General features: G+C 42.7%; 1 protein-coding gene across 1 annotated transcript in view; it reads right to left on the bottom strand.

Moving 5' to 3' along the window:
* The window catches only part of ULK2 (unc-51 like autophagy activating kinase 2), a 38,275-nt gene extending 16,032 nt beyond the window's left edge, over positions 1-22,243 (bottom strand). Inside the window, exons 1-15 of the mRNA XM_032707563.1 lie at positions 21,561-22,243; positions 20,297-20,389; positions 19,114-19,155; positions 10,007-10,039; positions 9,625-9,661; positions 8,226-8,399; positions 7,104-7,177; positions 6,473-6,574; positions 6,062-6,120; positions 5,663-5,745; positions 2,824-2,874; positions 2,360-2,448; positions 1,435-1,606; positions 490-550; positions 157-249 (exon numbers count right to left, since the gene is read on the bottom strand). Coding sequence (XP_032563454.1) covers positions 157-249; positions 490-550; positions 1,435-1,606; positions 2,360-2,448; positions 2,824-2,874; positions 5,663-5,745; positions 6,062-6,120; positions 6,473-6,574; positions 7,104-7,177; positions 8,226-8,399; positions 9,625-9,661; positions 10,007-10,039; positions 19,114-19,155; positions 20,297-20,389; positions 21,561-21,653 — 1,256 coding nt within the window. The 5' untranslated portion in view covers positions 21,654-22,243. The remainder of the gene's footprint in view (positions 1-156; positions 250-489; positions 551-1,434; positions 1,607-2,359; positions 2,449-2,823; positions 2,875-5,662; positions 5,746-6,061; positions 6,121-6,472; positions 6,575-7,103; positions 7,178-8,225; positions 8,400-9,624; positions 9,662-10,006; positions 10,040-19,113; positions 19,156-20,296; positions 20,390-21,560) is intronic.
* Between the last annotated feature and the right edge of the window lie 5,615 nt (positions 22,244-27,858).

The following is a 27,858-nucleotide window of genomic DNA, read 5'->3' as shown; positions in this document are numbered from 1 at the left end:
TGAAATGTAGAGAGCCTGGAAAAAAAAGAAGTCTGGCTTCTACTTCAGTCCAGTTTCCAGTAGACCTCCACAATTAAAAGAAAACAAACAACCCAAAACATTTAGTAGCAGAAAAACTTTTTAAAAGAGGGGAAGTCCTAAGGCTACATCACACACCTGTTGGCTGTACCAGAAGCAGTACTTCGAGAAGAGGCTGAGGATGGTTTCTGTACAGTTCCTGAGCTTCCAGAAATAGTTAATGGTGACTGCCTGTGAAAACGAAAACCACTGTCAAAAGACAGGTCCTCACATCAGAGAAACTCTTTACCTGGAAGCAAAACTTCCTGAATTCAAGCTGGTTTAGATATTTACATTAAATTCACCTCGACTTTAAGATAAAGTCCACACAGCTATGAAAACCCATCACTGCCAAAACCCCAGAAATCCCTTCTGCAGCTGCAGCACCAACTTTAGAACATGAGACTTCTGGAGAAAGCCCAGCACACCTACCCTCCACACATCAAGAACTCGCTGGAAGGCCGCCTGCCAGCTGCTCCCAATGGCATATCATCTGCAGCAACAGAACACAGGGAAAACCCACGTCATCAAGCAGAACCTTACCAAAAAATAAACCCCCAGTATCACTGTTGTAGGGGAAAAAAAACGCTTCTGTGAACGTACAAAAGTTTTCCACAAACTGTTTTCTGTGGGAAAATACCTCGAACGTGACCACCAACAGAAACGTAACCGGGGAAGGGAGTTATTTAACAAGTTATTTTGTTGGTTGTTTGTGGGTTTTTGCCACGTTAATTACAATAATTTTAAAATAAAATCCATTGTTTAAGACTACAAGACATCAGCATTGGGATGTTTATAAAAATAGCCCTTCAGGCACTAATTTTAGTCAAATATTTAACACAAGTTGGTGGCACTGTACAGAAATCAGCTGACTTTGTGCAGTTCAGGTTGGGGGGATGATGTAAAATGGGAACATGCTACATCCAAGTCTGTCTCTTGTATAAGCTCAGCCTGATGCCCCACCTTTTATGTTTGTTTTTACCTGCACTTGTTTATTATCTAAAGCTGTACAGCATGAGCTGTTCAGTTAGTCTGGAGGAAACAAAGTGCCTGCCTCCACTAAGAGAACCCTTGGGCCTCTTATCAGCAGTTGTTTACAACTGATTCTCTTCTCCTACTGCCAAATCCCAATATTTTCCATGACTTTGAATCACCTCGGTATCTTTGGCATATCTGGCTGTTCAACTGAAGGTGAAATGTCCCAGATGGACATGCAGTACCAAATAGTTTCCCTCCAAAGAGCAATCAAACTAAAGAAATTAATTTCATTGTGAATTCAGACACATTTAGAGAAGACAGAGCCAAAGAGTAACAGGACATAAACTTTTGTTATGAGTGGAAATTGGTTTAAAATGTAAAAACAAGGAAGGTTCTTACAAGAGTGGTCTGAAGAGATATTGTGTGGGACAAGGACAAAGTCATCTGTGTCACAAGAGGAGTTCTTGCTACTGGTACTGGCAGAGTCTTTAGAGACTTGCAGATAGTTAGGAGGACCCAATGGAGGGGAAGACAAATTTTCTTCTTGAATGTGCTGCATGTCTGGCAGAGACTGGAGGGGGGTGGTAGGAAAAAGAAAGCAAGAAAAACACTGTAAGTGCAGTGATTCAGAAAGTAGAAAAGTTTTTTAACTATGAAGCTTCCAAAGTAAGAACAAACACTAGCTTTGTCAAAAAAAACAAAACAAAACAAAACAACAAAACCAACCAAACCCCCCCTCCCCCCAAAATCAGCCTAGATTTAAGTTTTTAGAAATATCAAATTTATTTCAATATTCCAATATTTCAATCAATATTTCAATTTGGAAATTTCAAATACTGGATAACCCTGCAGTGTCAATTTAGGCAGTCCTATATTGATCAGGTTGTGAGTTTAAACAACTGTGATTTATTCAATCACTCCTGATGATACAGATGTACCTCTTCCAAACGTCACATCAGATTGAAGGCACTGGCTTGTAATAAGGGGCCTTAGCCAAAAAGGCCAATTCAAAATTTATCTGTAACAATCATTACATTGCAAACTATATTAGCATATCTATAGATTTGCTACTTTAGCATTTGATATGTATTTTTGCTTTAACAATGAAGAAAAACAGCAAAAAAACCCCACAGAGTGCAACACAAGAAGCAAGAGGGAACCAAAACGTTGATGGCACTCTAGCAAAAGACAGGGGTATTCCTTGCTCTTTGCTCTTAAAACAAGACAGTTTACACTGCTTAAGAATTAAAAAACTCAGGAACTTTTGTTTAAAACATCACAGAAAGTATTTTCTACAGATTGTTCTGTAACACAGAGAACTTACTGGGGGAGAAGCAAAGCGACAGGAAGGGGAGCTACCACAGGAACTGCCAGAGACTGAGCCTGGGTATGTGGGCACTGGTACAGGACAAGCTGGAGGAGGAAAAACCCAGAGGGGGGGGGGGGAAAAAAGATGGGATTAAGATTTTGAAAGGCTGAATTTCAAACAAATTTCCTCACTGCTTCTCATTCATAAACCTTACACAAGTTATAAGCACAGCACATCCTCAGTCACACGAGGGTATTTAAGTTCAGTGGAAACGTCAAAGGAACTTGTAAATAAGTATCACATTTCCATCTGGCATAATACAAGAAAGGATTCAACACTCAGGCTCACAATAGAGCACAACAACAGGCAGACTGAGGAAAACGTCTCATAAACACTTAGTGTGATATTTGGCAGATCCTTCTCCCTTCCAGCCCCCAACATTCATCATTTACACAAATAAGTGGAAAACCAAAACTTACATTTTTTGACTGTTGAAACATGATCCAGGAAAGGGTGGTTGAAAAATGCTTCTGTAGAACAAGAAACAACCACCATTGTGAGTAAATGTACAACTGACAGGATTTACAGACTATATTGCAGAGGGTGATAAATGGTTGCCTTCCCAGAATCAACCTTTCAGAGCCAGAGGGCGAAGAGCTTATAAAAGATTAAAGCCTTCTGTGTTATGTGCTGCTATAGATTTGGAAAGGAAACAAAAATCAATTGAGTAACTTCAAACATCAGTCAGCAAGGCAAATCAGACTTAAGTGCAGTCATCAGATATCCCCCAGTAATTCAGAATCATGTACACAAGAAGCCTTCCTACACTTCCCAGGAAATTATGTTCTCTGTGGTACTAATTCAGTTCTAGTCTGCTCTTCAGAACAGTGAGCATCTTTCACATCAGACACTGAAAGTATCTTCACTTCTGCCTTTCCCAAGGATTGACATTTATTTTTGAACCCATTAATGCTACACCTTAGGTGGCCAAAAATCACAGCAGAGCGGCAGCCACTCCCCTTCCCACTCCCCAACAGCAGAACACGACCTGTGCAACCGTTTCATGGCAGAAAGCAGATTTAAACACCGTTTCTTTAACAAGTTCTTCAATTAACTTGCTGCTGTTACAATAGAAACATTTTGCTTTATTTTTGTAAGTGGATATGCTGAGGTACTTCTAACTGAGCATAACCAGTTGGCTACCAGGTTATATGGAAAGTTTTGTTCTACAAGAAGCAGCGTTCAGCCAGTTCAGGGAAATTGAGGGTTGGTGAAATCCAGCTGCTGAGCTTTGTGAACTTTAATGCTCTAACACCCGAGGAAAAACAATGCTGTTCCTCAGGAGTGAGCAAATAACAAGGAGGAAAAAAAAAAAAAAAACCAAACCAGAGAAAGAATCTGAGGCCTGAAGTATCTCCCCTCCCTTCAGCAACACTTTCCCCCCTGGCCCGATAAGGGAGGGAATTCAGCTGCAATGCCAGGACAATGTAATTATTAACTTTTAACACGAGGATCAGGTGTTCCCGAGCTTTTGTACAACACCTGCTGTTCTACTTTATATTGCTGGAAGATCAACAAGATTTCCAAAGCTATTTTTACTTTAACAACAGGCAACTGGGCTCAGTTACACACTCTCCCTTTCACTCCCTTTGCTAAGCACATTCCAGAGCAGCCCCTTTGAGGCCCTTGAAGTGGCTCAGCCAAGGAAAACATGACTTTCATCACTGCCATTCTGCTTTCTATTTTTCTTTCTAAGCACAAATGCTTTCTCCCACTACCCCAAATGACACAGTGAATTTCCCATGTTTGAAGAAACTGTAGGGATCAGCACACCCAGAGTGCAAAGTGGAATCAATTACTCACAGCCCATGTTTGTGATATATTATTTCTTCTACATATACAGATTTATACACTGACCTCTGAATACTGTCATCATGATTTGTGACATTTTACCCAGTTACCATGAGTTTTTTCTGGATCTGAACTAAAAGTTTAAAATTAACATTTCCTGGCAGCCATGATAAAACTGCAATAACAAATAGTGCTATTAAATTTAAATAACCATCACGAATATCATGACATATAGATGTAACTAAGAAGAAGTAGTCAAAATTTAACTTTTCAACAGAGGTCTTTTAAAAAAGCTGCCTGAGTTTGGGAAAAAAAAAAAAAAAAGAAGGAAAAAGCATTACTGCTTGTGCAGCAATGGGCAACCAAAAGCCCAGCAACACAAAGGCTTTTTGAGGCAGAAGTGAGTAACAGACCAGCCAGCCAGTACAAAACACACACAAATCTCAACTCTACTCCTGCCTAATCTTGAAGAGGCAACAGTTGTAACCAGTTTGAAGGATTCAACAGCAGGGATTTCAGGCCTTGAAATCTTAAGTTAGAACAATGTTCTGCAACCAAAGGTCTCCAGCTAAAGACAAAAAGGCCAAACACAGCAGCAAACTGGAGCCAAACAAGTCCACTTTTGTTGAGGGTATCCATCTAGTTGGTACCAGGTTTAACTTCCAAACTAATGCAAAATGCATTCCTGAACTGGAGTCATGTCTAACAGCGTGCAAACCTCAGTCACTGCACAGCTTAAAACCTTTAGGAGTTAAAGAAATACAAAGAGATAGCTGTTGTTTCTAATATTTTGGGGCTTAAAAAAACAACCCAGTGAAAATATTTCTCTACACTTAGCAATACCTAAGCACAATACCAGGAACTCATCTCTGCAAATAGAAACAATTTTGATGTAAATCACATCTCTCACTGACGTCAGATATCCACACATAACAGCTTTGAAGGTCAAATCAAACATACATAGTTTGGATCCCCATTAGTACTGTTACTGATATTCACAGTCTACAAGAAGAAAGAACAGGGGAAAAACATTTAAAGCAACTTTAAGTGTGTTCTTCCAGTGCTGTTACATTTCTGCAATCACATGGAGATCAGAGATATCTGTTCCCAGTCTGAAGCCAAACCACCAGTTACAGCAACAGAAATATGACTGGGGCATGAAATTTAAGGTATATCATTTAACACTGGAAGGGATGGGCACAGCTGAAAGAATTAAACTGATTTATATTTCCCTACTCAACAACAAAGTCAGGATTTATGTGCATCACTGAATACTGACAGTACTGACAGTAGTTATCCAGTGATTTATTTTAGCTACTCTGCTTTCTTTATGATAACTGAGAAGAAAAAAAAGATACTTCACTTTTCATGTAATTGGCTTCAGACAAAAGGTCAAGACCATTATTCTGGTCACATGAATACAACTAACAAGGAAAGTCAAGAGAGCAAGAGAAAAAAAATACATACCAAAGTCCATTCTATCCTTTTGGTTTCTCTGAAGCAAACCCAGCAGCAGGTCAGCCAGATAAGCTGATGTTTCTCTAGGAATACTGCACACAAGAGGAAGTAAAACATGCATTAAATTTAATGCATGCATTAAATAATGCATAGCACATTGAATTTCAGGAAATCAGCATTCTACCACGTCCCTAAGTCATCACTATCTGTGTTCTACAGCCTTAGTACAGGACCCTTTCAACTCAGCCAGGTACAAGGAAGGCAAGATGCAACACAAGTCACTGGTATCACTCTGCATCCTTGTAAAGATGGCAACAGCAAACACTTTTATGAATCCCAGGCATTCCCAAAGATGACAAAGTGTTCAATCAACAAGTGTAAGTGACAGGAAAGGTCACGGTGACATACCTGGGAATCAAATTCCTGTTCTTTTCATAAAACATTCTCAAATCTTGAGGGCTATTGGCCTGTCAAATAAAAATGTACATTAATTAAAGCTCAGTTTCATGGAGAAAACAGCTTTTGTACCTACACATACATACACCGTAAAAGAGGCTTTTGCAGAGGGGCATTAAAGGAGAAAACCCAAAGCATAGCAGTGACTTCAGCACTGAGTATCCTTATTTATTTATTCCCTCTGGATTGAACACACTGGTGACACAGATTCAGCATAAGCACCTTCTCCCTTGGTATTCTCAAGTGATCTGGCCTTTGCAGCATCAACACTACACTCAGCCATCATTTACTTCTACTTTCATGACAAGAAGCTCTGGTAATGTCCTCCAGACTGGAAAGAGGGAAAAGGAAATAAAGTGCTACCTGAAAAGGTGGTTTTCCAACAAGACACTGATAAATCACAGTTCCTATGCTCCACAGGTCTGCTTTAGCATCATAGTGTTGAGACATAATCACTTCAGGGGCCTGGAAAGAACAGAAAGATCTCAGAAGGGAGAACAATAAAGCAAAGCCACAGCAGTATGAATTCTACAGTTCTTCTGCCAGAGCACTATTAACAGAGACCACTTTATTGCAAGAGAAAATTAACATTTTAACGTGCATCACATGACTTGAGAAGTAACAGTTCTATCTAAAATGGAAGCTGTGTTTCAAAACCAGAGAAAACTAGAAATGCTGATGTTCTAGAGAAAGCATCCAGCATTTGGCACGTATGGGAAGAAGAGGCAAGTGTTATTTATTTGGTTTATGCAGTTCTCCTTATGGGCAAAAAAAACCACTGAGAAATGTTCAACGTCTCTCTGATTTCAACCATCACGATCTCCAGATCCCAAGAAAAAAGAGGCAGTAAAACTATGGAAAGGGGAACTGCACACTGCCCCTAATGCTTGTGAAGCAACACCAGGCATCTGCCAATCTGCAAGCAGTCAATTATTTTGTTCTGGCAGGAGGATGTTTGAGATAAGCAACACAATGTGAAATGTGCTGTCCTTACCATGTACATAGGGGAACCACACAGAGTTGCAGCCATCATGTTGCTGTGCAGATAACGAGCAAACCCAAAGTCAGCTGTGTAAAGAAACACATTGGTCAACAAAAAGAAACAGGATTTTTCAAATTTTTACATTGAAATCTGCTACAATTACCAGCGAGACTGAAAAACTACAGGTTTAATATACAGGTAACCACATGGAAGAGTAAAATCTTTGTTACCCCGAAAGAATTATGTATCACCTTCTAAAGAAACAAGCCAAGAAACAGCAGTGACATCATTTGCACAAACTGCTGCTCAGCCACCACCTCCCCAGCTGCAGAGAGGCTGGTCTGGCGTCAGCAGGAAAGGATTAAAGTCACTGGCTAAATATAAATGGCTCATTAAGAATCATGAATATACAATCTGCTCCAGTGAAATCACATCAGGTAGAAGTAGTCAAGTTTCAGATGCCTGAATTTTCCATGTAGGCAAAAGCATCTGAAACTATCAAGGACAGAAAGAGAGGTTGTTTTGCCTCCTCTGTGCAGTTCAGATGATTGAATAAGTTGGAACAGATCTCAGATTTTGGTTGAGGTATTTTTAAATGGACACTTATCAGACAACAAAGAGAGATTAAAACTCCTGAAGTGGCCTCAAAGAGGAGTTTGATAGTATCCTGAACAGTTAACAGCTCTCCCCAGTTACAATGCCAAACCTCCCTTTGACAAAAATAGGTCATAACCTACATTTCTAAACGCCTCAAATAACCCTTAGGAGGGTCTACCACTCAAAAAGCAAACAGCTGGAACTGTGCCTGGACATGCACACAATCTTGAAATGCACTAAAGGCTACTCCAAGCTCCAAAAGTTCCAGACTTACGTCTAATTAAAACAGTTTGATACGAGAAACATCAGCTAAATAGGTTTCTTTGTCCTGCAGATTCAAAAACGTCTTTATGATTCAAGGTTTTTTTACACCGAGAAACTACATCACGGCATAAAGCTCATCCTTCTAGACTTGCATCAGTGTAATACAGACCATAGCCAGCCCACCCTCTGAGCTTTAACTAGAGACATTACTGAGCAGGGAAACAATCCAAGAGAAGGTATTATCACCTTTCAACCAGGGAAAAGCACATTTACCTATTTTGATGCGAATGCCACTGACACTCGACTTCCGACGACTGGCATAGGACAAGAGGATGTTCTGTGGTTTGAGGTCCCTGTGGATGATGCCTTTGCTGTGCAGGATCCTCATGGCAGCTGCAATCTGCTGCAGGAACACTCGGATGGTGTCCTCACTGAGAGTCCCCTTAGCTGGGAACGACACACACGCGGGCAGGTGAGGAAATAAATATCAGTGTCTTTGGGCAAAAAGTAAGAGTTGACAGTGATCAACTGTGAAAATAATGAAGGCAACTGTATCATAGGGAATTACCATCAAATCAGACTGAATTACATGCAGAACCATCCGATCTCCAGTGTTTTTCTACAAATGTATATACTCTTCCAAAAATATATACATCATAGATTTACACTAGATACAGAGCTCTGAATTTTCTGTTTTTACAGTAGTTTATTCAACTCAGTAGCATCTTAATTGTAAAGCTTCCCAATCACCATTAAATCCTAAACTTGCTCAAAGGGCAAAGGAGACAAGAAAATAAAAGAATTTCACATTAAGTGTATCCAAAAATCATGTTACAGCCTGAAGCCATAAACCTTGTCCTTTAAACAAATGATTATGGGGATGCAGAGAACCACTCTGCTCAGAAATTCTACCCATTATAAAATTTATTTAGAAGGGGAAAAAAATAAGATGGACTTTTGAAAGTCTCTTCAGAAGGTATTATCTCATTCTGCAGCCTGAAGAAGTACTGAACACAGGAGCTGGGTTTCACTGTGCAAGTCTTTCCAAAGATTTTAATGGGAAGTGAATTAGGCTTTTAATATACACAGTTACCATAACAATGGCTGTGCACAAAAAGATTCCTTCAAGATCCTGAGATGCAAAAGCAAGTAGAAGAATATTTTCATCAAGAAACGTATGAAGATTAACATCTCTGCTCAGAATTGTATCTGTAAAAGGAATCCATTTGTCATGATTCTGCAACTTTTCGCTTTGGGCAGAGCCATGAAAAATCTCTCCTAAGCCAGCACTGCCTTTTTGTTGAAAGCATTATTATGTAATTCAGCATTTTTAAGTTCACATCTTGAAAAAGAAAGCAGGTGGAATCAAAACACTGGGAGCAGCCCCCAAAATGCCATTTTAGAAATAGAAACCCACACAATTTTCGGCATGCTACCAATGGTTAGCTACAGCTTCTCCCTCATTTACAAATAAGGGAATGTTACATTCAGCTGTGGCTAAAAAAACCCTCATTTTCTGTCTGTGCATTATTACATGTACCCTCATTCACCAATATTTAAAACACAAGCAAAAAAAAAAAAATCTCAGAGAAACCCCAACAGATATCCGGAATACAGAATAAAAACATGTAATGCAATAACCTCTTAATAGGGAAAAACAGCCATCAATTACCTTGTAAGTAATCTGCCAAATCCCCACCATTGCAGTACTGTTGAAAACAAAGGGTTTTATTCAAAACACAAGCACTGAAATACTTGTTACATCATTTTTACTTTGTAATCTTTTCATGAAAATCAGATCCTTTCCAGCTGTTTGCCTTATTATTTGTAATTAAGAATTTGAGGTGCAACACCATCAATACTCATAAAATGAAACTGAATAATTTATGCATTAAACTGTGCTGGTAAATTTAGTGAGGCACAGGCAATTCATAATCTACTTTTCAGAATCTCTTTTTCAACAGGTCATGGTTAGTTTGCAGCTGTGCAAAGGAGTAGTTTTGTCTAAAAGTCTTTAAAATCAACCAGAAACAAACATACATGTTAACACATACCTCCATGACCAAAAAGACAGAATTGGGCATTTCCTAAAAGAGAAGGAGAAGAGAACAGATTTAAGACTGTGAGAAGACAAAACCTGTACCTATGTTTACCAGGTATAAAGTGAGATGTTTCAATCATTGAGAAATCTTATGTTAAAGCCACTGTTTCAGAAGGTAGCAAATGTGCACATTCTCCATCATTAAATATTTCACATTTCCAAAAATATTTGCATATGTTAAAAAAAGAAATTAATCAATCACCAGGCAATAACCTGAAGACTAGAGCAATCATTTGACAGAGCATCATACACTAAGAAATATCATTTTCCACTGATGTGTCCCTTGGCTCTCACCTGCCTTGGATGCTCCACCAGCAGCACCTCTCCATGAAGAGGCCTCACAAATAAATAAACTTTGGCTACCAGGCACCACTGAAATCAGTCACTAAGAGGATAGTGATATTTAGTCAAATCTATGGACAGAATTACAAACTGTAAACAAGACAATTTGGCCATGACAACCACTTTTTTCTAAGGAGGAATTCCAAGCTTATGTTCCCCACTCCTGGGTGAAACAAGCTTTGGTTCTGCCATCTGACAAGCCGAGGTCAGGCAGGAATCACAGAGCAGTTTGGAATAAACTGATTCCCAAACTTTATATTGTAGGATAATTAATTCAGGATTCATGGATACTTCTGTTAAGTATCTCCCTTGGTCAGTCACTGGCAGAAGCATCTCCCTTCTGTGCACCTCGTGGCAGAGGTGTGAGTTGTTACATTCGTCCTCCTGAGATTTTCCAAAGCACTGACCTCCCATGACCACCTGCAACCTCAATTCCCTCTTTTGTAACTGGGGAAAAGTTCCTGAAAGGCAGATTACCTAATTTCTACTGGAAATTATCTACACACTCCACAGAAATGCAGTAAAAAAGAAATACGTGCCTAAACCTGACTGTAATAAAAACATTCAGCCTTATTCCAAATATTTATTTTGTGTGATGGGAGAAAGGGCCGACCTGCCAATGTCAATGACCAACATTGCTTTTCACAAAGTCTCCTGCATAAAATAGTTCTGCTGTGCCTACAAAGTTGAAGACACTCTGAGAGCTTTCATAAAGTACAAGCATTTTTCCCCTCTGAGCTGATTAAGGCTGAAAGGAAAGAACACAAAGAGAACTGGAAGGAAACATAAGGGCAGTATACACCAAACAGGATGATGCTTTTAGTTACACAGTATGTTACCTCCCTTCCCCTTTAAAAATAGACTTCAACAAAGGTTGACAGATTGTGGGAAAATATGTTTTTCAGACAGTTGAAGGAAAAGAGTGAGATGGCACCAGACAAGGCCAGGCACATGTCCCAGTGGGAAGTGGATCTGCAGACAGTCTGACTGTATTCTGCTGAACAGTGTCACAAGAAAGTCAAAAGGGACATTGCACTGCAAAATAAATGCTGTGAGCTCAGCCACCTTTCTCAGTGCTTGCACTGAAAGTTCAGCACATGTTCAATCTGTCCATACTGGCAAGAACTGCCACCAGAGTGCCGTGTTCCAGGGCTCACTGACAGCTCAGGTGAAGAAAAAGAAAAATAAAAGTAAAAATGGGCCCATGAGCCCAAGTCAGAGAAACCAACAACCCTAAATCCACACACAGCACAGAGCTCAGGGATGGCACAGCCCAACAAAACCAATTTCTACCAATCCATCACAGATACAGATGTCCAGGTAACCACATATAACTGTAATACAGTTGCAGATGAATTGACTGACCTGCTTCACTTTTGGGAAACATTTAGTTTAGTCACTCGTGTCTGGGTTACAGAAATGCATTTGAGGTTCTTTTCAGCCCAGAACATCAAGCACATTGAAGATTTGTTTACATTTGAAAATTAGCTTCCAAGAAAGCAGGTTTCTAGGAACATTAATCAAATCTGTTGGGAATGAAAGGCAAACTCCAACTAATACAGAATATTAAAGCAGCAGTAGATCACATTTCAGGAAGTCCCAATTGTTCAATGTTTCTGTAACAGCTGTGGCCAACATGAACCATAATTTACATTGCTATAAACACCTCAAAACCAAAGTGCATACATCAAAGCAGAAAAAGATTAGTAATTACTTGCTCTGCAAGTTACTGAAAATACACAATGATAAATGTTCCTTTGCAACACCACCTTCCAAGACAGAATCTCACTTTCCTTCAGGAACCCCAAAAACGACAAACAAGCAACTCTGAGATCCCAATTTACTGAACTGAAAATTCTGCCAACTGAGGATCATTTCACTTAAGGGACAACTGTGATGTGCAAAAGAATAGCCCAGCTAAGGAGCAGGGAAACTGCCCGTTCTGCAGGGACAAGAAAGCAGCTCAGCCAGTGGATTTCCACCCGAACATTGCAATCCCATGAATCAGAAAGATGTTCCCCGGCGTCAGTGCCTCCACTCAACACTGCACAAAAACAGCAGCTTAAGGCAGGATGGAATGCTCAGCTCAGCTCATGACAGACATTTATTCACCACAGAGCTGAGAGAATGTGTTTTCTGGATTCCCTTGGAAACAAAGTCCTTTCAAACGAACTGCTCTCTTCAGAAACACGGAGCTGATGACTCGCCCTGTTGCACCAGCCCTCACCTGTTCAGAAAGTCATTCCTACAGACCACACTGGATTTCCCTCAAATAGCACTACTCACCCTTTTTTTTTTTTTTTTGACTGATATTCTAGACTAAAAAAAAATGAATCAAGTGACTGAGTAAAGTCATAGTAAGAAGTAGAGTGTGTTTCCTTCCTGTAGCTTGGATAATCCTTTTTTATTAAATCAGCAGAAGAGATTAGAGATTTCACAGACATTTTCCCAGACTCAGAAGTCCTATCTAATTCATACTGAGGAAGTAATAGTTTGCACAGTACTGGTACCAATCTCCCCAGCCACAAAACTGCACCAACTTTAACTCATAACTAAACACTTTCCAATATCCCATCAAAACAACTTTTAGTTCAAAACAGCTGAAGTTGTTCACCCTTTCACAGTTGCTCAGATTCTACCTTACAGTTCTTGGCCAGTCTGACTGGGAATGTGATCTCCATTTGGGGAATATATTTAGAAAAGACATGACAATTCTGGAGACACATTGTTTCCCTTCTAAATTATTTTGCTGAACAATAAAGTTCTTCCTATCACCATTCCCCAGACCTGTGATTTCTGTTGACTTGCTAAACAGAGTGAAGTGCTCAAAAATGGAAAGCTTAGTAAACCAGCATGTTTCAGATCTAACATTCAGGAATAAAGCTGATCTAGCAAGTTATTTTAAACTGCCTCTTGAAACAGACAACAAAGCTTTCAAAAATTTGCATTGATTTATAGATCATAAAATCACTGCAGCTGGAGTTGTTCTGACCTACACTACTACCTAGATAAATAATCAAGCAAAACAAATATCTGCTGCATTGCAACAATCACCAATCAGTTTTGCCCAGCATACCTTGCTTTGTTGCTTAGAGTTTTCTTGACAAAAACCTACTTTTGCTCCTTCTTATCCTGAATCTAGGTTTTACTTGCAGGCTGAAGTAGAATATACCAAAGGCTAATAGAAAACCAATTTACAATTAGGAAAGCCAACAGATAAACATAAGAGAAGAAGGTTAAGAGGTAACATATTTGCTATGTTTTAATCCCAGCCTTCCAACAGTTGTCTCAGGAGATGGGAAGTTTTATCCCAAGTCACAATCTCAGCACAGTAGTTCCATTTAAAAAACATTAATTGAAAAAGAAGTCAAAACATCCATGGTTACTTCTGACAGCTGTTGCTAGAACTGCAGTGTACTGGCAGAAACATTCCCTAGATTTCATCTTGGGATGGAAGTACTCCTTCAGAACAAGCTGAAGATCTGCAAGGAGCTTACTGAGCTGCCAAAGCAGGGACTGTGGCAAATAAATACTCTTTTTTTGCTCCAAGTCTGCAGATTCTGCTGCAGTTTATGATGGGAGTCCCAAGAGCACAAGAGTTAATCCGACAGCTTGTGCACTGCTATTATTTGATTCATTTTCTGCTATATTAATTTGTGCATTATTGGATATAATTTTTTGGCCAGGAACATGCTTTTCTTTTTTTGGGGAGCTTTAAATACATTTGGCAAAAGTTCTATTGATATAGTAAAAAAGCACTGGTCCAGACCTTTTTAAGGGTGTTTCTCACTGTATTACAGATACTCTTGTTTTACTTTGCAAGTGCACCACAGCAGCAACTTCTACCACGTTCAGCTCCTGTCACCTCAAGCAGTGAACATTTTGTTAGTTCTGACTAAATGCTAACTCTCAGACTAAATGTCTCTAGACATGTGCCTGTAGGATTCAGATAGGGTGCATGCTGCCAATTATTCACATAAAAGAGCAATCAGCCATGGAGGAATGTACCACAATAATCAGATCATTCATTTGCTGTTATGTGAAATGCTGCACTTAAATAACACATATGGGAGGTGGGGAAGGGGACTGAAAAGGCAAAACTGCCCTCAGCATACCTAAGGTTTAACACACTCATCTACTAGAAAACTTTCTGAAACAGTTCTGAAATTCACTTTATAGCATCTAGACACAGCAGGTAAGCTAAGGACTGTGCAGTCACTCCAACTCTTTGGTTCTGGGGGCCAGAACAAATTCTAACTGGTTGTCCTCAGCCTCCAACACCTACACTGGTGTCATTCCTCACAGGTTAATAGCATCATAACCAACTTTGCAGTTGGCATCAGCTGCCAGGTACTGTTTCAAAACCTTCCCAGTGTCTACAGGGCAGGATTTTCCTTTTCATCTGAACAGCGTGTTCCCATAGGATTATTTCCACACAGACTGAGGAAGGATATTGACAAACACAAAGGCCTTAAGCAAGGCGCTGAGGGGGAAAAACTAAAGATATTGAGACATCCTCACTGAAAAGACAGTAGTTCAGAAAGAGCTATATGAGAGTATGAAGGCAATCAAAGCTGAGACACACTGAGATCAGCACACACAGGATGCTTAAGCAAATATCTCAAGAACCATCAGCAACACTACCAGACCAACTGCAGTCCTTGGGTAAATCAAGCAGAGGTATTTAATTCCCACTGGTAAAACAACAAGTTCCTTCCATAAGCATCCCTAGTAAGAACTCCTGGGCACCGTGTATAAGCAAAGGGTGAGGTGTAGGTCCCAGAAGGACCACTGGCTTCATTCCCACTGGCTTTCACTGCTTCCAAGGACAGCAGAAGCAGCTGCAGTCCTTTTGTCTGCTCTGTACCAACAAGCCAAGTCAAGAAACCATTTCTGTCCAGATACTGCTCCTCCAATAACACTCTAGAAATTAGTTCTCCCTAAACCACTGTTCCAATAGCAAACTTCAGACTCCATACAGCAAAGACATTAATTCACTCTCCTAAAACGTTATCTCCAAGATACATTACAGGCTTTCATTCTGAGGGCTGACATTCTAGAGAGGTCTTGAATTAAATTATTTGCTAAAACAGGCACTGTCTGGCACTGTGTGAGATTAGATCTACTCAGCACACACTTGGGATCATGGACTGCACAAAACTGTAAATTCGTGCCCTAAATATAGCACATTCCAAATAACTTAGTGATACCTTCATACTTCAGTAGAATACTTTATCCAAGGATCTCAGTGTACTTTATGCTGGTGAGCTAGAGGTTATTTTAGACTCCTTTTGCTTTTGAGAAAACAGAGGGCTCCACTTCCCCAATTAGATTGATCTTCTTCTGCAGGATGAATGACATCCCACAGCACCACCATGGGAAAAGAGCTGGATCTTTGTGCTATTTTAGAGATTCAGGATTTTTTTTTTTATTCTTGAATGAAAGCCTATCAAACTCTTGCCCAGAAGATAGGGGAAAAATGTTTTAACAGGTTACATCTTGCTATCCATCCATTCTACCTGAGGGTTCTTAAAGCATTTCACAAAGAATTAATTTCATATTTAGAGGTGAGCTGCACATTGACTGTTTTCCAGAGCCCTGCCACTGCCTCTCACAGATGGAGGGCTCATATTTGAGCATCTCCACGAATGCCTTAAGTCTTGGCACCACCGTGCAGCTCCCTGGCCTCCTGAGATGGCACAAACAGCAGTGGTGTGCTCTGCTTACATAAAATGCTTATCTGCAGCTCCAACCTGCCAGTGCTGCACGTAACCACCTCACAGAAATCAAGGGCAATTATCCTGCTGGCTCCAGAACAAAACGTTTTTCTGCCGACCCAAGCACAGCATTAACACACAGCAGTTCACTCGGGTGTGTCTCCAGATGAATGGGCACTTCTAGTAATTTAACTCCCTGGACTCCAGACATACTAGTAACACATCAAAATGGTATTCACAGGAGGTGTAGCATCAGCAAGGTAGGGGGTTTTAAAATGTTCTTCTGCTATCAGCTGAATGGGCCACGAGTTCTTCTTGGATCTAATTAAAACCTTAATGCTGTATGTGTCTTTACTATGCTGACTTGTGTGACTGGTCCACTGACCATGCAACAGGAACACAACCATAAACGAAGAGAGATGAAGGAGAAGGAATGTAACCACCTCCTGTGAAAAATCAATCCACAGCCTTTTGCAATATGTAAAAAAAATAACTACCCTTTCATTCACAAATTGCTATGCAGGGATATATCTTTAATCTCAAAGTACTGCCAGTAAGCATAATTTCATTTAATATTAGGAGATGTAAAAATACTTACTTTTCATTGCAATCAATTTACGCTTTTTTCACTTAGTTTTGCCACTTTCATTGCACACCTTTTCTATCTGAAGAGCAACCAGCTCTTGGATTATTCAGCTAAATGTTCAAACGGTGCATTTGAAACATTTTTTTATTTCAAACTGTCCAAGGTTAAGAAAAACTTCAGACCAACAGAACTACAAAAATAAAACAGACTCCCTGTCACACTGAGAACTTGCTACTGTGCCACAGACTCCACTGGCTCCAGCACCAAGAGAAAAAAATAGCCTCTGTAAACTTAGAAATTGCTTGAAATCCTGAAGTCTTATCTGCTGTACTATATCACTGTGTTCAAAATGCCATGGCAAACAAAAAGGGCAGCACATGCTAGAAGATGAAATGCTAAAGAAAATTAGTAGGTGTAACAGCCTACAAGACATGAGAATGCCTTGCATAGTGTTCGTTCCTGCTGGGTTATAAATTAGTGCAATCACACAAGTTAATGAGGTCTGTATTTCACAGACACAGCCCTCTTCAGAAAGGGAAAAGCTCTTTTGTGCAAGTGTCACACTCTTTAGACCATATTTTGCAGAGCAATTTCTTCTATAGAAGTGGCATCATCATATTGCCAAGTTTCGTGTTTGCCACGGATGTATTTGAAATATATCAAGGTACAAGACACAGGTTTGCCTTTCTCTTTGCTTTAACTGTTTGTTTTATTTAAACACAACAGTTGGTGACAAGCAGTAAGATCCCTCTCTCAAATGGAGAGTACAGCACTGATCATTGCAGAAGTTCTGTCAACTCTAGGGACACCCTTTCCTGTGGTAGAACAGAAAAGCATGAAAGTTATGTTTATAAATAACCTTTAGGTAAAGAAACCATAGATAAGTGTAGGGTTCTCTCCTCTTCTCCCATGTGCATAAATTAAAAGAACAAGAGTCTCTCCAAGGCTCAGAAGATACACAATGTTAAATCATCAAAATACAGATCTAGTCAACTCCCCCCAGGTTGAGCTGCAAAGCTTACCAAGGAATCTTCACATATAAACAACTGTAAATGATAAATCTGAAACTCAGCTGCTTGCTCACACACCAACGCCCTCAGTCAAGAATTCCACTTGCTTTTAAGATGTCTGGATATACTAAATTTAGGATGCTGAGGGATTATTTCCACTTAGCAGTACTCAGGAAAACCTGCTCTTCTCAGGAAGCACAAGAGACCATACTTTCCCTCTCAGAGCAGATAACATCCTTCAGAATGAAGAATTTTGAAGTCAAGATCTGGGAGGGAGAGGACTCCACACACACCCCAATGGGAAGTTCTGATGCACAACCTGTTGCTACACGAAAATCACTGCTTGTACCAAAAGTCAAGACAAGTCAGTACATGTCCTGTAGCCCTGGACACCAGAAAACCTGAGCCTGCCTGAGGTATGTCCCATGAGCACAGGTTTCTATAGCTAAAGATACACATTTACAAACTGAAAACCTTTTAGGATGTGAATGTGCTAAGACAGAAAACATTGAAGAACACCACAATGTCTATTTTGCATTGCTTTAACTATGCAATGCCCCGAGGGTGGTTCTTCGTAATTTTTTTTCATCAGTGTAACTCTGTACTTAAAATTAGAATTGAGCCCAGGAGATGAATGTATAGTTCTCATTCAAGCAGAACAAATGGCTGTATGAGCTACCTCATGTCTTATTTAGCTTTGCTCAACAACTCACAGGCCTTAGGATACAAAAATGTACTTCCTACTAAGTAGAACACTCTACCCTAGATAGGCTAGAGAGCCAACTCCTCCACCTTATCAGGCACAATCCTGGGAATAGAGGAAGACAATTTGAAGCAATTTAATACTTATTTCTCCTACTTGAAAAGATCCAAGTGTCTGCTAGGCTTTTATACTTTATCCTGTCCTTTAGAACACAGGCAACAGGGATACAGACATGTGTGATCATGGTTTTCTACTTCAGTTCCTCCTCACCATGACCCAGGACTAGACAACACATTTCTTTGTTACAGAGATCTCCAAGATGCTGCTCCTTGTCTACAACTATTTTAACTATGCTGACTGTCTTAATGTCCCTTGCTCCATCCATTCAGATCCTACCAGCACATTTTCCTTCAGATGTATCCAGTTGTTATCCACAAACACCCACCTTCCAATTAAATTAAAACAAGGCTAATTCAGGAGAATAGTTCCTGCCACTGACAAGAGCTCCCAGCCCAGCTGGAGACAGAACCAAACTACACAAAAAGCCTCTGAAGAGATTCTCAGGCTGCCACTTGCTTTTTCTGAACACCAGACTGATGACAAATATATGGCCATTCAAAATTTTCTACTCCTTACAGTTATATGCATTATATTGTCCCAAGCAAATTTTAATGAAGAAAAAGGCATCAAAATATATTTTACCTGGACATCATAAAGAGCTACAATGTTCTCATGCTGAAGTTCCTGTAAAACAAAATATCTGTATTATGGAAATAGGCTATTATTGTGATTACTATTATTATTTTAAATTTAATTTGCTGATAGTGCTGATTTTGTGACAATCTAAGAGAATCTTTTTAAGACCATCTGATGGAATTTGAAGGAAATCTCAGCTATTTAGACAATATTTACAGGAATAGCAAATTAGGCAATATCTTCAGAGGTCATAAAAACATTTAGTTCCAGAACTTAATGTCTATGACTTGTTACAGAAAGTACTGGAGCACAAGATCCTTTAATGAGCACTGAAAACTGACAAGATTCAATTTTCAAGTCTTACACAATTTCTTGCTTTCATAATACAAAGGAAATCAAACCCAATAACATCAAATGAAACAGGACAGCTCATGCAATTATTTGTAACTGCTCAAAAAACCACGTCTTTGCTAAGTACTTGCAGCACACTAATAGACCAAACACTGCAATTTCTGGGTATAATAAATATACTATAATACTTATATATTAGTATATAAACTAGTGATGTATCTCAAGAGGCTTGGAAACATGGAAAGAAAGCAGGGAATATTAAATGACCATCCAGGGAGATGTTTCCATAAAACAGCACTGAAAAACCAAACGATGCTCTGTTGCATTTCCTCTGTTAGAGCCACACTACACGTTTTAAGCCAATTAACCCAACTCAGAAGTGGGCAGAATTACTGCTTCAGGAATCAAACTCAGCGTGCTGACTTCAGCTTTCAAGGCATCTTCGGGCAAAAAAGAGGTGAAGAAGGATCAAAGACCGATGTTTTGCCCTCAGCTATGATTTGCTTGGCAGAGGTGCCACACTGGCCATCCTGAAGGACAGAGTTTTCCACATGTGCACCAAGCAAAGCACAGAGACTGGTTCTACAACAATTTTCCACTTTTAACCACAAAAGCACACCCATAACCTGTTCTGAGACATTTCCAGAACTAAATATGTATATTTTTCTTTTTTTTTTTTTTTTCCCTCCTTTGGCTTTTTATTTCTGGATTAGTAACAAAGAAACAAACAGCACAATAGCAATTACCATGATACCACCAGTGACCTGGAATGAACTAGGTCAGAAGTCTTTTCCTTTTCAAGCAAAGCAGCTTTAAAAATCACTGCATATTAACATACCTTTAAGATTTTTATTTCTTTTCCGAGTAGGATTTGTGACTTTGACAAGTTCTTTTTGTTAATACTCTTTATGGCTACTTCCCAATCAGTTTTCTGGAAACAAACAAAAATTGTATTGTCAGGTTTGTTTTGTTTTTTTAACTTTATCCTCTAACAACTATCCGGTAAAGCACTGAGAAAAAGTTGCAAGATCACCCCTCCTCTATCCAACAGTGATTTCTACATCACATGACACCATCAAGAACTATTTCATTCCACAATAGCTTAGACAGCTATTAAAATCCAGCTGCAGCTACATTGCATTTTAATGGATTCTAAAGCACTAAAAAACCCTCCAACAACGAAAAACCAAGTAATATCCCATTTATTTTTTGGTAGTGGTGCTTTTTAGTCCTCTCGCAGTGACTGAGTTACTTTAACTTTCCTTTAAGGACTTCCCATTTACGGCCTTTTTATGCTCTGCAGCTGAAAAGTGCACAAAAAAAATATCTGTTTTAAGAAAGCTTGTTTTCAGATAACATATAAACAGACAATATATAAATTAAGTATTTCTTTGTAAGGTGCAAGGATCTCCATTGGTCTTTAAAGTTCCTGTTTCTCTTTCTCCCCCCCTTTTTTTTTTAACCCCCAAATCACTGCATTGTGTCTCTCCAAGCTGCGAGCACTGCCCTAATCCTAAAAGATGATAAACCTGATGGGGTGTTTTTTGGAAGGCAAAGCCTTTTAGGCACCAACACCAGAATAAACTCTCACAGCATCGAGAAACCATAACGTAACTATGAATATCCGGGGCGATTAGCGAGTCACGCCAGGAAACCAGACACCTCTGAATTTAAGAAATCTTCAGCCAATCCCCAAAGGAGACAATTTTTCCATTAAGATCCCTCGTTATCCAGCGAGATAAACATGACCCTCCCGACAAACAAAGGGCTCAGCCTCCCCTACAGCTGCAAACTCTCCCCTCGCCGCTGTGTCAGGGAGCTGCCAACAGCGGGGAGGGACCGCGGTGGGGTTTAGGGCAGGGGAAAAAAAAAAAAAAACAGGGTTTATGGAGGCCGGGGCCGGATCCCGGCTCAGGGCCGCGGGGCGGTCTCGGTACCATCGCCCACCCCGCACCTTCCTCCGGCTCTTTTTCCTCCCCAAAACTCCCCAGAGGTGACACCCCCCCCCACCGCCGCTGTCACCCACCCGAGGGGCTGCTCCGGGCCCCGGGTTGTGTAACCAGCCCCGCTCCGGCTGCGGGCGAAGCCCCATCGCTGTTTACCTTGCGGTGGCGACCTTTGAAGACCACAGCAAAGGCTCCGTGTCCTATCAGGTCCTTCTTGCTGTACTCAAAGTCCCCCACCACCTCCATCATCCCTCAGCGGGGCATGAAGCCCCCGGGAAGAACGGAGGGAAAACAAAGGGGCTCTTCCTCCAGCTACAGCCGCCTCACGGTAGCCGGCGGCGGGGTGGGAGCCTGCCCCGGTCCTGGCTGCCCCCGGCGGCGGGGGCAGCTCCTCTCATACCGCCGCAGACCCCCGGGCCGGCGGGGCTGCTGCAGGGCGTCACCGAGGCGAGGGGCTCCGTCGGGCATGGGGAGGGGAAAGGGGGCAGTCTCAGGGGCCGGGTGTGAGGGGACAGCGCGGCATCGGCGCCAGGACCAGGGGGCCTTCTCAGCGGGGAAGGGGGCTCCGCGCCCTGCTGCTGCCCAGCCCCATGGCCCCGCCACAGCGGGGGCTGCTGGCGCCGCGGCCCCGCTCAGGGACCGAGCTCCAGAGCATCCAACGAGGAGGGGAGGAGACGCGGCCCGCAGCTCCAGGGATGGCTGTCGCTGTCGCCGCCGCAGCGGGAGGGGAGGAAGCAGGGAGGGTGCGGACGGGGGGGGTCTCTCAGGCCGTCAGCGCCTCCCGGGGCTCCTGCCGCTCCACCGGCGCCTCCCCCAACGATCCGCACTCGGCCAGCCCCGGCTGCCAGTGCCCAGACCTCCGCGCCGCCCCGCGGCTTTTATAGGCCGCATTGCGCAGGCCCCGGCGCCCAGGTGCTTCCGCGGGCGGCCAAAGAGTGCCTCACCCCGGGTAACCCGCCGGTCACTCCGCCGCCGCCTCAGGAGCGGGGCCGGACCGGGCCGGGGTCACCGCCATAGCCCGGGCCCCACCGAGCCCTCCCGGGGACCCGCCGAGCTCTCCCCGCGCCCCACCATGGCTCCTGGGGTCCCTTCTGCTCATCCCCTCAGGCAGGACAGCGACCCAGGCCCCTGGGCCCACCCCTGCCCTCAGCCTGGAGCCCGGGCAGGGAGGCCAAACTCCAGCCCCTCACCCCCGGCCATCACTTTCACACTCGTTTTTCACTTCAGCCCTTTACTTGGCTGCTTCAGGCCCACCCGACAGTGAGGACACAGCTGAGGGGCCACCAGCAGAGGAAGGAGGACAGTCAGTGCCCCACGGGCCACCTGCCCCCAGCACAGAGCGAGGCAGGACAAGGGCTGGGACAGTCAGAGTGTGAAGACAGGTACGGGATCATCCCTGGCTCCCAGGGCAGTGGCACTGCTTACCCAGCACACTCTCAGCCCAGTCCCTGCTCCATCAGTGAGCAAGACTCTACATCAAACCTAAAACAAGGGACTTCAATGAATGGAGAAGCAATGGAGGAACAAACATGCAAAGTGCTGTCAGCCCAAGACACTTCGAGTTGCTCACTCTCTTCATAAGGAGAACAACGCCTGTACTTTACAGCCTGTCTCCCAGCACCTTTGGATAAGCCTGGGGCTGTTTACAGCATGTACAAACATTAAAAAAAAAAAAACCAAGCAGCCACCACACAACAGTCACATGGAGCCTTTGACCTTCACCTCCAGGTTTACATAATTATGCTCCTTTCCTCTGCATTCATTTCTCACTGCTCTCTGCCCCTCCTCTCTGTCCATGTTCACCATCACACCACCTCCACATCCCAGTTCAGGCTCTTTCAGGCCTCCCAGTTATCCCCATGGGCCCCAGTCGATGCAGGGGGTGCACTGGGGTCACAGGGGCAGAACTCTGACCCCAAATGGCTGTGCTGTGCCTTCCCCCACGTGACACAGGCTCTGCTTTCAGTGTCACCAGATCAACATAGAGACTGAGCGAGGATTTAAGCAGTTGGGCCTCTCCCCGTTCTTCACTTATCTCCCTTCGCTTTCTAGCACTCAAAACCAGGCACTACTGGGGCCAATGTGCCATGTCAGAACCTCTGCAGTTAAAGACTTCTGCAAAGAAAATGCACTTAATTAAAAAAATATTCAGCAAGAGATTATTAAGGGAAGATAGACAGCTTTATGAAGGACACTTTAAGCTTTAGACATCGTACGTCTAAATCATAATATCAGAGGAATACTAAGAAATCTGTTTTTTGCCAAAGAGAACAAAAAGGCTTTAAAACCTCTCCAGACTGAATCCCCCCCTCCTTTATTTGCTGAAGTTTTGAGCTCCCATCCAAAATCCATCCGTGGTATTACCCCAACAAGCAACACTGAGAAAGCAAAGCTGACCAATAATTTCAACAGCTCAGAACACCCCCGTGTAAGGAATAAATGAGATGTAAAAATATTCCAAGTTAATAATAAATTAAGGTGTTGGTAGTTACAGACACTTTCTAGTACACTTCACAGTGCCCCTTTAAACCAGGAAAAAGCCCACAAGCCTCCATGTGTTAAATATTCTGATTCAGAAAATAATTTCCCCGAGAACTAGTTGTTTATTGCCATCCACAGAGTCTCACATTCAGTATTAATCCTCTCAGCATGTATCCTCACCCCAAAGTCAATGTCACCAGCTACATTTTCGGGAAGCTAAAAAAAATAATTCATTCAGAAGATGCCTTTTGAACAGAGAATGCCACAACAGTAATTCCTAAGCCACCCATTCTGCGTCTCACTTCCAAACCCAGACACATCTCCCTTCGGCAGCAGCAGCGCTGCCTGATGTCCTTTTGTCCTCCTAATGGAGCTGGAGCCCTCCAGCAGGTTTGTTTCAGCACAGCAAGGACAAACAGCCAGGAGCAGCAGGGAGGTTTGACCGGAATAACTAAACACGCTGCACTGGGATCCGAGCGGGATCTGAAGGCTGAGCTCTGGAACAGCGCTCCGGAGGCTGAGGGATTTGCATGCGGGTCACTCCTTCGAGCTAGGGCCTGATTGGTGTCCAGGAGAGTTTTGGGATGTCACTATCTCCAGCACCCAGACTACAATAAACCTATTTACAAAGAGCACCTTCACTTGCTTTTGCTGCCGAAAGGGGTCACAGGCAGAACAGACTGAATTCACCTGCCCTTCCCCAAGGGGGCCTCATTACTGGAGACACTGGGACAGCATTGCGGGATAACCCCATGGGGCTCCTGCTGCTCCTCCCTCCCTCCCTCAAAGAATCCCCTGCAGCCCCCTGCTCTGACAGCCACGTGGCAGGACAATTAAACACCCAGCGTGCTCCAAAAGCACCACCAGGCAGCGGGCACCAGTACCACGGGTAATCAACCCTCAAAAGCACAGACACTGTGCCCCGAGTTTGTTCATTTTTAATAGCACACTCTGCAAGAGCCACAGCCCCCTGACAGAGACCACTGGCAACCCATAGCTTGGTGAGGACCTCTGATTTATAGAGTCAGAGTGGAGGAAACAGAAGAGCAGCACTAGACATGGCTTTGTGGCTCCTTCCCAGCTGCACTACATCAGTTCAGCCAATTGGTCCCTCAGGTGTGAGACAGGGCTCTTGATCACAAGAGCAGCATTTTGAGGAAGAAATTAGCACCTTCCAGGTTGCTTGTCCCAGTGCAGAGAAGTACATTTTCATCTGGTAGCAGCTCCCCAAAACACAGACGTCACTGTCCTGAGTTTCCATAACACCTTTCATCCTCAAAAGCACTAATGGTCTTCAAAGCAAGCCATTTTCTGCCATACCACTGAAATGCAGCCTTGAGGTAGAAACATCATCTGAACAGTGCCTGCGTTGACCCAAGAAAAGCCGAGAGAAGCTCCTTTTCGTGCAGACAAATGAATGAAGATCATTTTCTTCCTATTCATTGAAAGATTTTTCTTGTCTCTCTCCCCAGGCTATAAACATGCTCATGGAAATTAAATTACAGATCCGGGAAAACGTTCAAGAGATCATCTGAGTCGAGCAGAAAAGCAACGTGTGGCTCCAAGGACCCAGAACCCAGGAAGCACAACACACATACCACTTGCCAGCCCTCCTGCATGGATAAGCAGGACACACAGCCCCAAGAACAGTTTTCATAAGGATTCTAAGGTCTCACTTATCTAAATCAGCCTCCAAAGGGCAGGAGTTTGGCACCATACTGCTCGCCTCAACGCTATCCCAAATGATCTACTTCACTCCAAGTGTTCTTATCATATCCCTTCCTTCCCTCCATCATACTCAGGAATTTATTAGACAGGTAAACCTTTCTCAGAGGACTGGCACACTTCCCAGTCCTTATCATCACTGTCCTCCCATTGGGGATTTGTAACAAAATTAATGGTGGCATCACAGCTTTTAAAGAAGAAAGTGTCAGAGGGCTCTGTGGGACAGTTTCTGGATATGCTTAAAATTATTCTTGTATTACCAGTGAAAAATAACACCCCTGTGGTAGGAAAACCTGTGTGGGATGTTTAACAAGTAACTCAGGGGGAACTTGGACTGAAACACAGGAGCAGATCCTGAGATTCCTTTCACACAGCGCTGGAAAAGCTCAGCTGTTTCAGCAGAGGTTAGTGCTGCCGTTCCCAGAAGAGCAATCAGGAAGCTCCAGCCTTACCTTCTAGATTTGTCCTTTTAACAAAAAGTAACGTCTTCCCCGTTAATAACAACCCTCAGCCCTAATTTGCATCTGCAATTCCCAAAATCGGCTAATTAAAGCTCCCACCCCCGGCGCCGGCGGAGCGAGGGAGGTCACGCGCCCGCTGCACCTCCTGCCAAGAAGGAGCCAGCTCCGAAGGGAAGGGCAGCAGCTCTCCAGGAGGGAGACTGCAGAGCCAGGCCCGGGAAGTGCCGCATTCAAATGAAACTGGGAGGAGTGTTACGGAATTGCTCGGGAATACAGCTGGAGCGGGGCCAGCACTTAGCATGTATGAAGGCTGGTGCTGTATGAACGATAAAAATAGTAGCAGATGCTCGGATAAGAAAATACAATTCGGTTTACATGCAAACCCATCACTGAGCTTGGTTCAAAAATCTACCTGCTACCAGATCAGAGAAAGATTAAGGCCAAGAGAGCTTATTTTGGTGTAAACTTAGTTGCAAGACCCTCTTTCTTCAAGAGGTCTCACTTCCCTTTGGAAAACCTTTCTGCTCCAGCATTAGGAAGGTGGGTTTTAATCAGGCTCTGCTTGGTGCCAAATGTCACAGAAGCAGACTCTGAAGGGATGGCAGGAGCATGGCCAGAGGGCACAGCAATTGCTTTGGTTTGGAAATCAGGGGACAAGGTACACTGATTTATTTTAGGTACACCTACACACATGCACAGCCAAGCCAGCTCCCACAGGCAGGACTGCCTCTCTCAGCTCCAATACATCCCTGCTTCCAACACAAAACACAGCCAGCACTGACAGGGCACAGTGACCCCATGCAGCACTTCAGGGGAGGAAGCAGAGAACGATGCTTGTTCCCCTGCAAAGAGCCACACCAGGAGCTGCTGCTTTCAGCAAGTCAGACCTGGGGACACAGAGCTGAATTCCCAAGGGTAGGCTGTTTTCTTTAGCACAGGCATCCCAAAAAACTTTCAAACCAGGCAGACTTCCTGGCCACTACCAGAGACCTGCTCCTCTCCTTCCCAAGGGTACAGCAGTCTGGGGAGGCAGAATTATCAGCTACAGTTTTAAATCACCCTGTCCCACAACATTTACCTCAGTGCATTAGGAAAGGTTTTGTTTATGCAGATTGGATGCAACATGGCCTTCACTGTCAGCAAGAACCAGCTGGAAGAAGCACATTCATGAACGAGCAGCTGGAGGATACTGAGGTCTTCCAAAAGATCCCACAAACACAGAGCCCGCTGACTTCGCTGGCAAAAAGAGAAACTAACAACAGGAACTACAAATTGTCTTCTCAGCCATATCAAAGATTTAACCCTTTGTTCCAGTCTTTTTCTCCCCTGAACACTTGCAAACAAGCAAATGGCCATTACTGCACCGTCCCCTCTTAATTCTCTAAAGCAATCCTGCCAGCAGGAAAAAAGTCCTAAAATGCATCTTCTGCAGCTGGGAAGCATCTGAGACTCAAACTCCCATTCTGAGTTGTTGTAATCACTGAGTAGTAACTGCAGGATGAGGGCTGTGGAGAATGTTCTGACCTTCATATTAACCTGCTGCAACTAAATTTGACAATATAATTGTCTGCTCCTTAGTAATCACATCTTGATTTTCACTGTTTCATAAGCATCCTGGAAATAAACAGTAAATCCAGGTTTATTCATCTCATGATGGCTAGAAGCCTGAACTGACTTATAAAAAGGCTCATAAGCAAGTTTAGAAATACACAACTGACAGTGTGAATCCCTCTCACCCACTGGGCAAGTAAATGCACTTAAGAAATTCCAGAAGGCGCCAACTCTGT

The sequence above is a fragment of the Chiroxiphia lanceolata genome, chromosome 20 (genome assembly GCF_009829145.1).
Source record: "Chiroxiphia lanceolata isolate bChiLan1 chromosome 20, bChiLan1.pri, whole genome shotgun sequence".
Taxonomy (NCBI): domain Eukaryota; kingdom Metazoa; phylum Chordata; class Aves; order Passeriformes; family Pipridae; genus Chiroxiphia; species Chiroxiphia lanceolata.
The sequence above is the reverse complement of the archived record's forward strand: the minus strand, read 5'-3'. Positions and strand labels throughout refer to the sequence as shown.